At 50.9% G+C, this 18972-nt stretch overlaps 1 protein-coding gene across 1 annotated transcript; it reads right to left on the bottom strand.

The window, feature by feature from the left end:
- Window positions 1-926: 926 nt before the first annotated feature.
- On the bottom strand, window positions 927-18887 carry LOC145340674 (adenylate cyclase type 4-like; the record flags this gene model as incomplete). The annotated part of the gene is made up of 5 exons (XM_080185138.1): window positions 927-1087; window positions 7340-7464; window positions 10456-10570; window positions 13471-13578; window positions 18741-18887. Coding segments are annotated over 5 exons (648 nt in total), but the record flags the coding sequence as incomplete, so codon positions are not given.
- Between the last annotated feature and the right edge of the window lie 85 nt (window positions 18888-18972).

The raw sequence follows: 18972 nt of genomic DNA on the forward strand, positions 1-18972 counted from the left end.
TTAGATACAGAGTAAAGCTCCCTCTACACTGTCCCCAAATCAAACACTCCCAGGACAGGTACAGCACGGGGTTAGATACAGAGTAAAGCTCCCTCTACACTGTCCCCCCATCAAACACTCCCAGGACAGGTACAGCACGGGGTTAGATACAGAGTAAAGCTCCCTCTACACTGTCCCCCCATCAAACACTCCCAGGACAGGTACAGCACGGGGTTAGATACAGAGTAAAGCTCCCTCTACACTGTCCCCCCATCAAACACTCCCAGGACAGGTACAGCACGGGGTTAGATACAGAGTAAAGCTCCCTCTACACTGTCCCCCCATCAAACACTCCCAGGACAGGTACAGCACGGGGTTAGATACAGAGTAAAGCTCCCTCTACACTGTCCCCCCATCAAACACTCCCAGGACAGGTACAGCACGGGGTTAGATACAGAGTAAAGCTCCCTCTACACTGTCCCCATCAAACACTCCCAGGACAGGTACAGCACGGGGTTAGATACAGAGTGAAGCTCCCTCCTCTTTGTTCTGAGGGCTGTTTGCGATCTACTGAGGGTCGAGGCACGCACAGATGTCACCCCGGGGGGGGTGGGGGGGGTTCCTTGCCGTGTGGGGTGGTGAGATTCAGATCCGCGGGCCGTTCGATCATGGCCGGCACCACACCGAGGGTCGAAGGGCCGTGTCCTGCGCTGGGATGTTGTGTCAGGCGTCCGCTGCTCTCCTCGTTCTGCGGAGGAGGGGATTCGGGTCTCCGTCCGGCGCCCCCTTCCGGACGTCCCGCTGACCCGTCCGGGGATGTGGCTCCCTCCGAGGGGATGTTGACGTCGTCACGCCCTGCGAGCGGGAACCCGATGTCTTCCAGCGCCGGTTCCACCACCCCCCCCAACCACCCACCCCCCCAACCACCAGCCCCTCCGTCTCCTCCCCCCCGCCCTCAGTTCAGCATGTTCCCCTGGGAGGTCGAGCGAGCCAGGTCGGTGGAGACAAAGTAGGTGCTCAGCTCGCCCTTACCTTTGACCTTGATGACACCGCGGGGGTGGCAGGCGTAGCCCAGCCGGCACAGCACGTCGCTGGTCTCCTCGGTCACCTATCGCGGAAATGGAGCACGTAAGAACATCAGAAATAGGAGCAGGAGTAGGCCGTCTGGCCCCCCCTTCGAGCCTGCCCCGCCATTCAATAAGATCATGGCTGATCTGTCGCTGCTCAGTTCCACTTTCCCGCCCTCTCCCCATAACCCTTAATCCCCTCTCTTATCAAAAACCCATCAACCCGCTTCTTAAAAATATTGAGCGAGGTAGCCTCCACCACTTCAACGGGCAGAGAATTCCAGAGATTCACCACCCTTTGAGTGAAGAAGTTCCTCCTCAACTCCGTTCTAAACCGCACCCCCCCTTTATCTTGAGGTTGTGCCCCCTAGTCCTACTGTCCTTTCTGAGCGGGAAGAGTCTCTCCACCTCTATCCTATCCATCCCATTCATCATCTTATACGTCTCAATGAATCTCATCCATGAACCTGTCCAAGTTTCTCTTAAAAGTGACCCCGCATTTATCCGGCAGCTCATTCCACACTCCCACCACTCTCTGCGTGAAGAATCCCCCCTCTAATATTCCCTTTAAACTTTTCTCCCCTTCACCCTTAACCCATGCCCTCTGGAATTTTTCTCCCCTAGCCTCAGTGGAAAAAGCCTGCTTGCATTCACTCTATCCATACCCATCAAAATCTTATACACCTCTATCAAATCTCCCCTCATTCTCCAGGGAATAAAGTCCTAACCTATTCAATCTCTCTCTGTAACTCAGCTTCTCAAATCCCGGCAACATCCCTGTGAACCTTCTCTGCGCTCTTTCAACCTTATTTACATCCTTCTTGTAACTAGGTGACCAAAACTGTACACAATACTCTAAATTTGGCCTCTCCAATGCCTTATTGCACTTTGGAAGGGCAGACCAAAGGAGAACATAGAACATAGAACATTACAGCGCGGAACAGGCCCTTCGGCCCACAATGTTGCGCCGACCAGTCTTATTTTTAAAAAAAAAATTGACCCACTAATCTAAACCAATCCCTTTTCGTCCATAAACCTATCCACGGATCTCTTAAATGCCCCCAAACTAGGCGCATTTACAACCGCAGCAGGCAGGGCATTCCAATCCCTCACCACCCTCTGGGTAAAGAACCTACCCCTGACATCCGTCCTATAACTACCCCCCCTTAATTTAAAGCCATGCCCCCTCGTGCTAGCTTTCTCCATCCGAGGAAACAGGCTATCACTGTCCACCCTATCTAAACCTCTAATCATCTTATATGTTTCAATAAGATCCCCTCTTAGCCGCCTTCTTTCCAGTGAAAACAACCCCAAATCCCTCAGTCTCTCCTCATAGGACCTCCCCTCCATACCAGGCAACATCCTGGTAAACCTCCTCTGCACCCTCTCCAAAGCCTCCACATCCTTCCTGTAATGTGGGGACCAGAACTGCACACAGTACTCCAAGTGCGGCCGCACCAGAGTTGTGTACAGTTGCAACATGACGCTGCGACTCCTAAATTCAATCCCCCTACCAATAAACGCCAAGACACCGTATGCCTTCTTAACTACCTTATCTACTTGATTCCCAACTTTCAGGGATCTATGTACACATACACCTAGATCCCTCTGCTCCTCCACACTATTCAAAGTCCTCCCGTTAGCCCTATACTCAACACATCTGTTATTCCTACCGAAATGGATTACCTCACACTTCTCCGCATTAAACTCCATCCGCCACCTCGCGGCCCAGCTCTGCAACCTGTCCAAGTCTTCCTGCAAACTATGACACCCTTCCTCACTATCTACCACACCTCCGACTTTGGTGTCATCAGCAAACTTACTAATCCACCCAACTATACCCTCATCCAGAGAACGTACAGTCTAAACGGTGGGACTCTGAAGACTGCTGCCTCGTGTCCAACGAGGGGCATACAGGCGATGGGTCGTACTGGGGCTGCTCTTGGTTGTTCGAGATTGGCCTAGTGCTTCATGTCGTTAGTGTGTGCCTAAACTGGGCAAGATACTTGTAATAACTCGAGGGGCTAGATGGCCTACTCCTGCTCCTATTTCTTATGTTCTTATAACACTCCAACGTTTATACTCGATACTCCGATTTATAAAGGCCAATGTACCAAAAGCACTCTTTACGACCCTATCTGCCTGTGACGTCACTTTTAGGGAATTCTGTACCTGTATTCCCAGATCCCTCTGAACAAAAATCAGCCTGGGAAACAGGCCCTTCGGCCCAACGAGCCCGCGCCGCCATCTCAACACCACCAGTCCCCCTACTCCCCCCACGACCCCTGTCTAATGTTTTATGGCCATCCAGATTGAGGGAATCTGATTTAGGGACAATTTATTACTGCCAATCAGCCTAACAGCACATCTTTGGGGTGTGGGAGGAAACCGGAGCACCCGGAGAAAACCCACGCAAGCACGGGGAGAATGCGCAAACTCCCCACAGACACCGGCCCAAATCCATGTGTCTGCACAGCAAACAGCGATAGTCACTGAGCTGTCGTCTTGCCCAGTATCTGGTCCAGTTTAAGCACACACTAACGACATGAAGCACTAGGCCAATCTCGAACAACGAAGAGCAGCCCCAGTACGACCCATCGCCTGTATGCCCCTCGTTGGACAACAAGGCGGCACTCTTCAGAGTCCCACCGTTTAGACTGTACTTTGGTTCGTCCTTCCAAAGTGCAAGACCTCACATGCTTGTCTGCGCTACACTCCATTGGCCATTTGTCAGCCCACTGCAACAGGGTACAGCGATCGCAAAAACCCAGCCTGCAGGTGCAGCAGGTGGTCAGGAAGGCGAATGGGATGCTGGCCTTCATAGCGAGGGGGATTGAATATAAAAGTAGGGAGGTCTTGCTGTGGCTGTATAGGGCATTGGTGAGGCCGCAGCTGGAGTACTGTGTGCAGTTTTGGGCGCCGCACTTACGCAAGGATATTTTGGCCCTGGAGGGAGTGCAGAGGAGGTTTACTAGGCTGATACCGGAGTTGAGGGGGTTGAGCTACGAGGAGAGGCTGAATAAACTAGGCTTGTACTCGTTAGAGTTTAGAACAATGAGGGGAGATCTCATTGAGACGTATAAGATGATGAATGGGATGGATAGGATAGAGGTGGAGAGACTCTTCCCGCTCAGAAAGGACAGTAGGACTAGGGGGCACAGCCTCAAGATAAAGGGGGGGGGCGGTTTAGAACGGAGTTGAGGAGGAACTTCTTCACTCAAAGGGTGGTGAATCTCTGGAATTCTCTGCCCGTTGAAGTGGTGGAGGCTGCCTCGCTAAATATTTTTAAGAAGTGGGTTGATGGGTTTTTGATAAGAGAAGGGATTAAGGGTTATGGGGAGAGGGCGGGAATGTGGAACTGAGCCACGACAGATCAGCCATGATCTTATTGAATGGCGGGGCAGGCTCGAAGGGGGCTAGATGGCCTACTCCTGCTCCTATTTCTTATGTTCTCACGATAGTAACAAATTCACTGCGGAGACTGCAATCGGAAGCTTCAAAAAAAAAAGGGAAAATGCTGGAAAACCTCAGCGGGTCTGGCAGCATCTGTGGGGAGAGGAAAGAGCCGAGGTTTCTGAGAGCCCAGCTGACCCCCCCCTTTGTCAAGGCAGAGGCAGTGGGAGATATTTATACTGCAGGGAGTGGGGGGAAATGAGAATGAGTCACAAAACCAGGCGAAAGGCTGGTAATTATTCAAATGATTAACCCCACCCTCCCTCAAACACGTCTGTTTCTGTTTTGTTTCATGTTTTACTGTTCTCTATCATTTATTTATTGCTTTTCTAAACCCTAACCCCCCCCCCCAACTCCGCCACTCTGTCCCCCTACTCCATCCCTCCTTTTCTTACCTTTTACTGTAGAACTCTACAGTGCAGAAAGAGACCCTTCGGCCCATCGAGTCTGTACCGCACACAATCCCACCCAGGCCCTACCACCGCCCCCACCCCCCGCGATATCCTACCCACTAATCCCCTCTAACCTCCACATCCCTGGGCACTACGGGGCAATTTCTTAGCCTGGCCAATCAACCTAACCCGCACATAAGAACCTAAGAAATAGGAGCAGGAGTAGGCCATCTAGCCCCCTCGAGCCTGCCCCGCCATTCAATAAGATCATGGCTGATCTGTCGTGGCTCAGTTCCACATTCCCGCCCTCTCCCCATAACCCTTAATCCCCTCTCTTATCAAAAACCCATCAACCCGCGTCTTAAAAATATTTAGCGAGGCAGCCTCCACCACTTCAACGGGCAGAGAATTCCAGAGATTCACCACCCTTTGAGTGAAGAAGTTCCTCCTCAACTCCGTTCTAAACCGCCCCCCCCTTTATCTTGAGGCTGTGCCCCCTAGTCCTACTGTCCTTTCTGAGCGGGAAGAGTCTCTCCACCTCTATCCTATCCATCCCATTCATCATCTTATACGTCTCAATGAGATCTCCCCTCATTCTTCTAAACTCTAACGAGTACAAGCCTAGTTTATTCAACCTCTCCTCATAGCTCAACCCCCTCAACTCCGGTATCAGCCTAGTAAACCTCCTCTGCACTCCCTCCAAGGCCAAAATATCCTTGCGCAGGTGCGGCGCCCAAAACTGCACACAGTACTCCAGCTACGGCCTCACCAATGCCCTATACAGCCGCAGCGAGACCTCCCTACTTTTATATTCAATCCCCCTCGCTATGAAGGCCAGCATCCCATTCACCTTCCTGACCACCTGCTGCACCTGCAGGCTGGGTTTTTGCGACTCATGCACAAGGACCCCAAGGTCCCTCTGCACCGTCGCCTGCTGCAGTTTTTCGCCCCGTAAGTAATAGTCCTTCCTACCATTATTCCTACCAAAGTGGACCACCTCACACTTGCCAACATTAAATTCCATTTGCCATTTCCTGGCCCATTCGCCCAGCCTATCTAGATCCTTCTGTAGACTCTCCACACCCTCCGATTGTGGGAGGAAACCGGAGCACCCGGAGGAAACCCACGCAGACACGGGGAGAATGTGCAAACTCCACACGCAGACAGTGAACCCGGGGCCGGGAATCGAACCCAGGTCCCCGGGGCTGTGAAGCAGCAGTGCTAACCCACTGTGCTATCGTTTTCTCCCCCCTTTTCCTTCATTTTAATTCTCTCCCACCTCCTCCCTCCCCCCCACATCTTCATCCGTCACGGTTTACCCTCCAATTCCAGTTCCTGTGCCGAATCGGCATTCACGCCTTCTAATCTCTCTACGGATTGCCCTCAACAGCCTTTCCCTGGTTTTGACAAAGGACCATCGGACCTTGAAACACCAGCTCTTTTCTCCCCTGACAGATGCTGCCAGACCTGCTGAGATTTTCCAGCATTTTCCCTTCTCCTTACAACAATAATCTATTTTCATTCCTCTCCTTTTAACGCCATTGGGATTGTGTACAGTGGGAGTGAATGGGAAGGGGTTTGGGTCCATTGGGATTGTGTACAGTGGGAGTGAATGGGAAGGGGTTTGGGGTCCATTGGGATTGTGTACAGTGGGAGTGAACGGGAAGGGGTTTGGGACCATTGGGATTGTGTACAGTGGGAGTGAATGGAAAGGGGTTTGGGGTCCATTGGGATTGTGTACAGTGGGAGTGAACGGGAAGGGGTTTGGGACCATTGGGATTGTGTACAGTGGGAGTGAATGGGAAGGGGTTTGGGTCCATTGGGATTGTGTACAGTGGGAGTGAATGGGAAGGGGTTTGGGTCCATTGGGATTGTGTACAGTGGGAGTGAATGGGAAGGGGTTTGGGGTCCATTGGGATTGTGTACAGTGGGAGTGAATGGGAAGGGGTTTGGGGTCCATTGGGATTGTGTACAGTGGGAGTGAACGGGAAGGGGTTTGGGGTCCATTGGGATTGTGTACAGTGGGAGTGAACGGGAAGGGGTTTGGGGTCCATTGGGATTGTGTACAGTGGGAGTGAACGGGAAGGGGTTTGGGTCCATTGGGATTGTGTACAGTGGGAGTGAATGGGAAGGGGTTTGGGTCCATTGGGATTGTGTACAGTGGGAGTGAATGGGAAGGGGTTTGGGTCCATTGGGATTGTGTACAGTGGGAGTGAACGGGAAGGGGTTTGGGTCCATTGGGATTGTGTACAGTGGGAGTGAACGGGAAGGGGTTTGGGTCCATTGGGATTGTGTACAGTGGGAGTGAACGGGAAGGGGTTTGGGTCCATTGGGATTGTGTACAGTGGGAGTGAACGGGAAGGGGTCTGGGTGCATTGGGATTGTGTACAGTGGGAGTGAACGGGAAGGGGTTTGGGTCCAGTATCTGACTGTGGCATCAATCCTCACCTGTATCTTGCCCAGGACTCCGGTACTGTCCATGCGGCTGGCCACATTCACACTGTTGCCCCAGATATCATACTGTGGTTTCTGTGCACCTATCACCCCGGCAACCACAGGTCCATGGTTAATTCCTGGCGGGAAATTAAAAATTAGTTTCGCCATTAGCATTGAGAGTGGCAGTCAGCAAATGGACAACTCGCCTTGAGCAAACTTGTTCTTCAATAACCCAGCTGCCTTCACAGGGCTACCATCAAAACATTTACACCCTCTGACAAAATTGCCCCTCGGGAAGGTGGTGGGGTGAGCCATCCCCTCCTTGAACCGGCTGCAGTCCCTGTGTGGTGTGGGTAACACCCACACAGTGCTGTTAGGGAGGGAGTTCCAGGATTTGTACCCCAGTCACAGTGAAGGAACGGCCGATACATTCCCAAGTCGGGATGGTGAATGAGGTTCGGAGGGGGATCTTCCAGGTGGTGGTGCTCCCCGTGTGTCTGCTGTCCCTCGTCCTTCTAGACGGTAGGGGTGGTGGGTTTGGAAGGTGCTGTCGGAGGAGCCTCGGCGAGTCGCTGCGGTGTATCTTGTAGACGGTACACACACACACTGCGGTCCCTGTGTGTGGGTTGTGGAGGGAGGGAGTGTTAGTGGATGGGGTCCCCATCAAAGGGGGGGCTGCTTTGTCCTGGATGGTGTCGAGCTTCTCGAGTGTTGTCGGAGCCGCGCCCATCCAGGCAAGTGGGGAGTATCCCTTCACACTCCTGACTTGTGTCTTGTAGACGGTGGACAGGCTTTGGGGGGAGTCAGGAGCTGAGTTACTCTCTGCAGGATTCCCAGCCTCTGACCTGCTCTGGTAGCCACAGTATTTATATAGCTGGACACGGTTCAGTTTCTGGATTGGCAGAGTTGAGAGATGGGCGGCATGGTGGCACAGTGGGTTAGCACTGCTGCCTCACAGCGCCAGGGACCCTGGGTTCGATTCCCAGCCTTGGGTCACTGTCTGTGTGGAGTTTGCACGTTCTCCCCATGTTTGTGTGGGCTTCCTCTGGGTGGTCCAGTTTCCTCCCACAGTTCAAAGATGTGCAGGTTAGGTGGATTGGCCATGCTAAATTGTCCCTTAGTGTCCAAAGATGTGCAGGTTAGGTGGATTGGCCATGCTAAATTGTCCCTTAGTGTCCAAAGATGTGTAGGTTAGGTGGATTGGCCATGCTAAGTTGTCCCTTAGTGTCCAAAGATGTGCAAGTCAGGTGGATTGGCCATGCTAAATTGCCCCTTAGTGTCCAAAGATGTGCAGGTTAGGTGGATTGGCCGTGCTAAATTATCCCTTAGTGTCCAAAGATGTGCAGGTTAGGTGGATTGGCCATGTTAAATTGCTCCTTAGTGTCCAAAGATGCGCAGGTTAGGTGGATTGGCCGTGCTAAATTGTCCCTTAGTGTCCAAAGATGTGTAGGTTAGGTGGATTGGCCATGCTAAATTGTCCCTTAGTGTCCAAAGATGTACAGGTTAGGTGGATTGGCCATGCTAAATTGTCCCTTAGTGTCCAAAGATGTGCAGGTTAGGTGGATTGGCCATGCTAAATTGCCCCTTAGTGTCCAAAGATGTGCAGGTTAGGTGGATTGGCCGTGCTAAATTATCCCTTAGTGTCCAAAGATGTGCAGGTTAGGTGGATTGGCCATGCTAAATTGCTCCTTAGTGTCCAAAGATGTGCAGGTTAGGTGGATTGGCCGTGCTAAATTGTCCCTTAGTGTCCAAAGATGTGTAGGTTAGGTGGATTGGCCATGCTAAATTGTCCCTTAGTGTCCAAAGATGTACAGGTTAGGTGGATTGGCCATGCTAAATTGTCCCTTAGTGTCCAAAGATGTGTAGGTTAGGTGGATTGGCCATGCTAAATTGTCCCTTAGTGTCCAAAGATGTGCAGGTTAGGTGAATTGGCCATGCTAAATTGTCCCTTAGTGTCCAAAGATGTGCAGGTTAGGTGGATTGGCCATGCTAAATTGTCCCTTAGTGTCCAAAGATGTGCAGGTTAGGTGGATTGGCCGTGCTAAATTGTCCCTTAGTGTCCAAAGATGTGCAGGTTAGGTGGATTGGCCGTGCTAAATTGTCCCTTAGTGTCCAAAGATGTGTAGGTTAGGTGGATTGGCCATGCTAAATTGCTCCTTAGTGTCCAAAGATGTGCAGGTTAGGTGGATTGGCCGTGCTAAATTGCCCCTTAGTGTCCAAAGATGTGCAGGTTAGGTGGATTGGCCGTGCTAAATTGTCCCTTAGCGTCCAAAGATGTGCAGGTTAGGTGGATTGGCCGTGTTAAATTGCCCCTTAGTGTCCAAAGATGTACAGGTTAGGTGGATTGGCCATGCTAAATTGTCCCTTAGTGTCCAAAGATGTGCAGGTTAGGTGGATTGGCCATGTTAAATTGCCCCTTAGTGTCCAAAGATGTACAGGTTAGGTGGATTGGCCATGCTAAATTGCTCCTTAGTGTCCAAAGATGTGCAGGTTAGGTGGATTGGCCATGCTAAATTGCCCCTTAGTGTCCAAAGATGTACAGGTTAGGTGGATTGGCCATGCTAAATTGCTCCTTAGTGTCCAAAGATGTGCAGGTTAGGTGGATTGGCCATGCTAAATTGCCCCTTAGTGTCCAAAGATGTGCAGGTTAGGTGGATTGGCCATGCTAAATTGCCCCTTAGTGTCCAAAGATGTGCAGGTTAGGTGGATTGGCCATGCTAAATTGTCCCTTAGTGTCCAAAGATGTGCAGGTTAGGTGGATTGGCCATGCTAAATTGTCCCTTAGTGTCCAAAGATGTGCAGGTTAGGTGGATTGGCCATGCTAAATTGCCCCTTAGTGTCCAAAGATGTGCAGGTTAGGTGGATTGGCCATGGTAATGTGTGGTGTTACAGGAAGGAAGGGGTGGGGAAACAGAGCTGTGTCAGAAAGTCGGTGAAGACCTGATGAGCGGAATGGCCTATTCTGCACTCTTGGCCTTCTACAATTGTATCAAATGTGAGGTGTCTTGGGTGTTGCGCTGGAGGGGTCAGTGCTGGGGCCTCAACTTTTTTACAAATTGGTACGGGGAAAGGTTCTGTTGCTCGTACGGACATTCACGAATGTCAAGTGACGGTCGTCTCCCACTCACCAATACGGAGTTTGAAGTTATTGAAGGAGTGTTTGTTGATGAAGTCCAACTTGCTCATCAGGGCCACTGCGAACTCCACCATCACCCCAATGTGCATCCAGTTCCGCTCGGAGTCCTAAGGAAGAGAGGGGAGGGGGGGGGGGGGGCGGTGGCAGAGTAGCAGAAAGTCAGTCAGACGCTTCCCAGAGTTTGCAGCGCTGTCCCTGTTTCTCAGACCAACGCCTCAACTCTCCCAGAAGACTGAGGAAATTTGGCATGTCCGCTACGGCTCTCACCAACTTTTACAGATGCCCCATTCTTTTTGGTTTGGATTCGATTTATTATTGTCACGTGTATTGGGATACAGTGAAAAGTATTGTTTCTTGCGCGCTCTACAGACAAAGCATAGAGAAGGAAAAGAGAGAATGTCTACGGATGTATCACAGCTCGGTGTGGGCTCCTGCTCTGCCCAAGAACGCACAAAACTTCAAAGGGTCGTGAATCTAGCCCAATCCGTCACACAAACCAGTCTCCCATCCACTGACTCCGTCTACACTTCCGGCTGCCTCGGGGAAAAGCAGCCAGCATAATCAAGGACCCCCCACGCACCCCGGACATTCTCTCTCCCACCTTCTTCCATCGGGAAAAAGATACACAAGTCTGGGGACACGTACCGACCGACTCAAGAACAGCTTCTTCCCTGCTGCTAGCAGGTTTTTAGAAACATAGAAAAACTACAGCACAATACAGACCCTTCGGCCCACAAAGTTGTGCTGAACATGTCCCTACGTTAGAGATTACTAGCCTTACCTATCACCCTCTATCTTACTAAGTCCCATGTACTCATCTAAAAGTCTCTTAAAAGACCCCAGCGAGTTCGCCTCCACCACCACCGACGGCAGCCGATTCCACTCACTCACCACCCTCTGAGTGAAAAACTTACCCCCTGACATCTCCTCTGTACCTGCTCCCCAGCACCTTAAACCTGTGTCCTCTCGTAGCGACCATTTCAGCCCTGGGAAAAAGCCTCTGAGAATCCACCCTATCTATACCTCTCAACATCTTATAAACCTCTCTCAGGTTGACTCTCAACCTTCGTCTCTCCAGGGAGAAGAGACCGAGCTCCCTCAACCTATCCTCATGAGGCATGCCTCCCAATCCAGGCAACATCCTTGTAAATCTCCTCTGCACCCTCTCAATAGCTTCCACATCCTTCCTGTAATGAGGCGACCAGAACTGCGCACGGTACTCCAAGTGGGGTCTGACCAGGGTCTTATAAAGCTGCAGCATTACCTCCCGACTCCTAAACTCAATCCCTCGATTAATGAAGGCCAGTACACCATACGCCTTCTTGACCACATCCTCTACCTGCGAGGCCGATTTAAGAGTCCTGTGGACCCGGACCCCAAGATCCTTCTGATCTTCCACACTGCTAAGACTCCTACCCTTGATATTGTACTCCTTCATCCCATTTGACCTGCCAAAATGAACACCACACACTTATCCGGGTTGAAGTCTATCTGCCACTTCTCCGCCCAGTCTTGCATCCTATCTATGTCACGCTGCAACTTCTGACATCCCTCCAGACCATCCACAACACCTTCATCCTTGGTGTCATCAGCAAACTTACTAACCCATCCCTCCACTTCCTCATCCAGGTCATTTATGAAAATCACAAACAGCAAGGGTCCTAGAACAGATCCCTGGGGCACTCCACTGGTGACCGACCACCATTCAGAATGTGACCCATCTACAACCACTCTCTGCCTTCTGCAGGCAAGCCAGTTCTGGACCCACAAAGCAATGTCCCCTTGGATCCCATGCCCCCTCACTTTCTCAAAAAGTCTTTCATGGGGCTCCTTATCAAATGCCTTGCTGAAGTCCATATAAACCACATCCACCGCTCTTCCTTCGTCAATGAATGGACCTACCTCGTATTAAGCTGATCTTTCTCTACACCCTAGCTATGACTGTAACACTACATCCTGCACCCTCTCCTTTCCTTCTCTGCTATGTACTCTATGTACAGTATGGTTTGATTTATTGTCATATGTATTAGTATACTCTGAAAGGTATTGTTTCTTGCGCGCTATACAGACAAAGTATACCATTCATAGAGAAGAAAAGTAGTGGCTGCAGAATGTAGTGTTACAGTCATAGCTAGGGTGTAGAGAAAGATCAACTTAATGTGAGGTAGGTCCATTCAAAAGTCTGACGGCAGCAGGGAAGAAGCTGTTCTTGAGTCGGTTGGTACTTGATCTCAGACTTTTGTATCTTTTTCCCGATGGAAGAAGGTGGAAGAGAGAATGTCCGGGGTGTGTGGGGTCCTTGATTATGCTGGCTGCTTTTCCCCGAGGCAGCGGGAAGTGTAGACAGAGTCAATGGATGGGAGACTGGTTTGCCTGATGGATTGTTGTTTTGTTCTTTATCTGTATAGTGCGCAAGAAACAATACTTTTCACCGTATCCCAATACATGTAACAATAATAAATCACATCAAACAATCCTGTCTTCAATACTCCAGATGTGGTCTCACCAATACTGTCCTCAATACTCCAGATGGGGTCTCACCAATACTATCCACAACACTCCAGATGTGGTCTCACCAATACTGTCCACAACACTCCAGATGTGGTCTCACCAATACTGTCCTCAATACTCCAGATGTGGTCTCAGCAATACTGTCCACAATACTCCAGATGTGGTCTCACCAATACTGTCCACAACACTCCAGATGTGGTCTCACCAATACTGTCCTCAATACTCCAGATGTCGTCTCACCAATACTATCCACAACACTCCAGATGTGGTCTCACTAATACTGTCCACAATACTCCAGATGTGGTCTCACCAATACTGTCCACAACACTCCAGATGTGGTCTCACCAATACTGTCCTCAATACTCCAAATGTGGTCTCACCAATACTGTCCACAACACTCCAGATGTGGCCTCACCAATACAATCCACAATAATCTAGGCGTGGTCTTGCATGAGATCAACGCTACCCCACCCATTCCCTTCCCCACCCCCCTTACCTGAGGACCCTCCTGCCCAAGGGTGGCATTTAACCCCGAAGCTGCCATGTAGGTGCTCCCGATCGTTTTGATCTTTTCCACCCCGCTGAATTTCGGTTTCGAGAGGAGCTGCAGACAGAGGGCGACAGACGTTATTGAAAGGAAATGGTTTCTCCTGTCCTCTCCGCTCCCCCTCTACCCAACCACCCTTCACCCACCCACACCGCACAACCAATGCCACCTTTGGAGAAAACCCCATGCTCTTCCCACGGGTGTTTCGAGCTAGCTGGGCCAACAAAAGTAACGAGCTCGAGTATTTTTTGCGCCTTTCTTCCGTTCTCAAACCACTCAGGAACCCAGGGAGCCAGTGGTTACCCCCTCTACCATCTCCTGGCCAGTGTCCACGTGCCAAAACAAATTAGCCCACCGCTCCCCTGCCCCACTTTCCAATGGAAATTGTCGCGATGCTCGAAAATTTAGTCCTCTTGTCTCTGCCCTGTTGCACTTGACGGCAACATTCGTGGCTCTGGACCCAAGGGAGCGTCTCTGCAATGACGTTACATGGTTGATCTTACAGAAGATGAGCTCCCTGATTGAGGCCGCGATGGTCTGCCCAATCGGAGAGATTACACCTTAAGCTTAACTTTGTTTAATAGTGTCACAGGTAGGCTTACATTAACACTGCAATGAGGTTACTGTGAAAATCCCCTAGTCGCCACACTCTGGCGCCTGTTCGGGTCAACGCACCGAACCTACACATCTTTGGGCACTAAGGGACAATTTAGCATGACCAATCCGCCAAACCTACACATCTTTGGACACCAAGGGGCAATTTAGCATGGCCAATCCACCAAACCTACACATCTTTGGACACTAAGGGGCAATTTAGCATGGCCAATCCACCTAACCTGCACATCTTTGGACACCAAGGGACAATTTAGCACGGCCAATCCACCTAACCTATACATCTTTGGACACTACGGGACAATTTAGCATGACCAATCCACCAAACCTACACATCTTTGGACACCAAGGGGCAATTTAGCATGGCCAATCCACCTAACCAGTACATCTTTGGACACCAAGGGGCAATTTAGCATGGTCAATCCACCTAACCTGCACAATTTTGGACACTAAGGGACAATTTAGCATGGCCAATCCACCTAACCTGCACATCTTTGGACACTAAGGGACAATTTAACATGGCCAATCCACCTAACCTGTACATCTTTAGACACTAAGGGACTATTTAGCACGGCCAATCCACCTAACCTGCACATCTTTGGACACTAAGGGACAATTTAACATGGCCAATCCACCTAACCTGTACATCTTTAGACACTAAGGGACTATTTAGCACGGCCAATCCACCTAACCTGCACATCTTTGGACACTAAGGGACAATTTAACATGGCCAATCCACCTAACCTGTACATCTTTAGACACTAAGGGACAATTTAGCACGGCCAATCCACCTAACCTGCACATCTTTGGACACTAAGGGGCAATTTAGCACGGCCAATCCACCTAACCTGCCCATCTTTGGACACTAAGGGACAATTTAACATGGCCAATCCACCTAACCTGTACATCTTTAGACACTAAGGGACAATTTAGCATGGCCAATCCACCTAACCTGCACATCTTTGGACACTAAGGGGCAATTTAGCATGGCCAATCCACCTCACCTACACATCTTTGCCAAGGGACAATTTAACATGGCCAATCCACCTAACCTGCACATCTTTGGACACTAAGGGACAATTTAGCATGGCCAATCCACCTGACCTGTACATCTTTGGACACTAAGGGACAATTTAGCATGGCCAATCCACCTAACCTGTACATCTTTGGACTGTGTGAGGAAACTGGAGCATCCAGAGGAAACCCACACAGATGTGGGGAGAACGTGCAGACTCCGCACAGACACAGCAACTTCATTGCAGTGTTAATGTAAGCCTACTTGTGACGCTGATAAATAAACTTTAAACTTAAGACAGTGACCAGGCTGGGAATGGAAACCGGGTCCCTGGCGCTGTAAGGCAGCAGTGCAAATACAGCGCTGCCCCTGTATATAAAAATGAGAACATCAGACCCACTGGCACTCTGGATTCTGACTGGACACTTGAAACACTCTTAGGGGAGGAATCATTTGTGGACAGCACAGTGGGTTAGCACTGCTGCCTCACAGCTCCGGGGACCCGGGTTCGATTCCCGGCCTCGGGTCACTGTCTGTGTGGAGTTTGCACATTCTCCCCGTGTCTGCGTGGGTTTCCTCCGGGTGCTCCCACGGTCCAAAAGACGTGCTGGTTAGGGTGCTAAATCCTCCCTCAGTGTAACCCGAACAGGCGCCGGAGTGTGGCGACTGGGGGATTTTCACAGTAACTTCATTGCAGTGTTAATATGTCGTAATATATTAATATATCAATCCACCTAACCTGCACATCTTTGGACACTAAGGAACAATTTAATTAATATATCGAAGCCCATGTAGTTTTATTCATTCGTGGGACACAGGTATCACTGGTTGGGCCCAGCGTTTATTGCCTGTCCCGAGTTGCCCCTTGAGAAGGTGGTGGTGGGCTGCCCTCTTGAACCCGCTGCAGTCCAGGGGCTGTGGGTTGACCCACTAACCTGTACATCTTTGGACACTAAGCGACAATTTAGCATGGCCAATCCACCTAACCTGCACATCTTTGGACACTAAGGGACAATTTAGCATGGCCAATCCACCTAACCTACACATCTTTGGACACTAAGGGACAATTTAGCACGGCCAATCCACCTAACCTACACATCTTTGGACACTAAGCAACAATTTAGCATGGCCAATCCACCTAACCTGCACATCTTTGGACACTAAGGGACAATTTAGCATGGCCAATCCACCTAACCTACACATCTTTGGACACTAAGGGGCAATTTAGCACGGCCAATCCACCTAACCTGTACATCTTTGGACACTAAGGGGCAATTTAGCACGGCCAATCCACCTAACCTGTACATCTTTGGACACTAAGGGACAATTTAACATGGCCAATCCACCTAACCCGTACATCTTTGGATACTAAGGGACAATTTAGCATGGCCAATCTACCTAACATGCACATCTTTGGACACTAAGGGACAATTTAGCATGGCCAATCCACCTAACCTGCACATCTTTGGACACTAAGGGACAATTTAGCACGGCCAATCCACCTAACCTGTACATCTTTGGACACTAAGGGACAATTTAGCATGGCCAATCCACCTAACCTGTACATCTTTGGACACTAAGGGACAATTTAGCATGGCCAATCCCCCTAACCCGCACATCTTTGGACACTAAGGGACAATTTAGCGTGGCCAATCCACCTAACCCGCACATCTTTGGACACTAAGGGACAATTTAGCTTGGCCAATACACCCAACCTGCACATCAAGGGAGGGAATTCCAGGATTTTGACCCAGAGATTGGGAAGGAACGGCCGATAAGTTTCCAAGTCGGGAGGGTGAGTGGGGCTCGGAGGGGGACTTGCAGGTGGTGGTGTTCCCCATGTATCTGCTGTCCCTCGTCCTCCTAGATGGGAATGGTCGTGGGTTTGGAAGGTGCTGTCTAAGGATCTTTGGTGAATTGGTGCAGTGCATCTTGTAGATGGTCCACGCTGCTGCTACTGAGCATCGGTGGTGGAGGGAGTGAACGTTTGTAGATGGGGTGCCCATCGAAGCTTTGTCCTGGATGGTGCCAAGCTTCTTAAATGCTGTACCCATCCAGGCAAGGGGGCAGTATTCCATCACACTCCTGAGTTGTGCCTTGTAGATGGTGGACAGGCTTTGGGGGGAGTCAGGAGGTGTGTTACTTACTCGCCGCAGTACTCCCAGCCTCTGACCTGCTCTGGTAGCCAGTGGTGAGTCCAGTTGAGTTTCTGCTCAGTGGTAACCCCCAGGATGTTGACAGTGGGGGATTCAGTGATGGTTACGCCACTGAATGTTGAAGGAGCAGTGGTTAGAGCGTCTCTTCTCGGAGATGGCCATTGTCTGGCGCGAATGTTGCCTGCCACTTGTCAACCCCAAGCCTGGATACTGTCCAGATCTTGCTGCCTTTGAATGGGGACTGTTTATCATGTTGCAACTGGTGCGGCCGCACTTGGAGTATTGCGTACAGTTCTGGTCGCCGCATTATAGGAAGGATGTGGAGGCATTGGAAAGGGTGCAGAGGAGGTTTACCTGCAGCCATTGAGGACTCGCCAACTTTAAGGGCGTTCAAATGGTCGGTGGACAACATTGGAACAGTTTAGGTTCGAGGGTCATTAGATTGGTTCCACTGGTCGGCGCAACATCGAGGGCCGAAGGGCCTGTACTGCGCTGTAATGTTCTATGTTTCAGTACCTGAGGGTTCGCGAAAGGGAGGTCTTGCTGCAGCTGTATAGGGCATTGGTGAGGCCGCAGCTGGAGTACTGTGTGCAGTTTTGGGCGCCGTACTTACGCAAGGATATTTTGGCCTTGGAGGGAGTGCAGAGGAGGTTTACTAGGCTGATACCGGAGTTGAGGGGTTTGAGCTATGAGGAGAGGCTGAATAAACTAGGCTTGTACTCGTTAGAGTTTAGAAGAATGAGGGGAGATCTCATTGAGACGTATAAGATAATGAAAGGGATGGATAGGATAGAGGTGGAGAGACTCTTCCCGCTCAGAAAGGACAGTAGGACTAGGGGGCACAGCCTCAAGATAAAGGGGGGGGGCGGTTTAGAACAGAGTTGAGGAGGAACTTCTTCACTCAAAGGGTGGTGAATCTCTGGAATTCTCTGCCCGTTGAAGTGGTGGAGGCTGCCTCGCTAAATAGTTTTAAGACGCGGGTTGATGGGTTTTTGATAAGAGAGGGGATTAAGGGTTATGGGGAGAGGGCGGGAATGTGGAACTGAGCCACGACAGATCAGCCATGATCTTATTGAATGGCGGGGCAGGCTCGAAGGGGCTGGATGGCCTACTCCCGCTCCTATTTATTTCTGATGTTCTTACGAATGGTGTTGAACATTGTCCAACCATCGGCCATTGTCCAACCCCCTACTCCTGACCTGACGACGGAAGGGGGGGGTCGTTGACGGAGCAGCTGAAGACGGTTGGGCCTCGGACACTACCCTGCAGAGACGTCCCAGAGCTGAGATAGTTGACCCGCGTCCCCCAAACGGGTGACAACAGAGTCTGAAAGGGGGAGCGTTACGGCGATGCACTGGCGGCGCGCGCCCCCCCCCCCCCCGCTCCCCCTCCCCACCCAACACACACACAGAGAGATCTCAGGCCCCCGGCCCTACCTCGTCAAAGTCAGCGATGATCTCGTTGAGTAGGCGCAGGCACTCCAGCCCCTCCCGATTGACGTCCGATTCTGAGTAGAACTCCTTGAAGTCAGGGATGGAAGCGAACATGATGCACACGCAGTCGTACGACTGGTGGTACAGGTCCTGAGGGCGAGAAGGGAGGGACGGGGGGGATGTGAGGCCGGTGGACTGAGGGAGGGAGTGGGGGGGGAGTGAAGGAGGGGGGGGT

This window comes from Carcharhinus amblyrhynchos, unplaced genomic scaffold, assembly GCF_965287045.1.
Source record: "Carcharhinus amblyrhynchos unplaced genomic scaffold, sCarAmb.v2.hapA chromosome_1271, whole genome shotgun sequence".
Classification (NCBI taxonomy): Eukaryota; Metazoa; Chordata; class Chondrichthyes; order Carcharhiniformes; family Carcharhinidae; genus Carcharhinus; species Carcharhinus amblyrhynchos.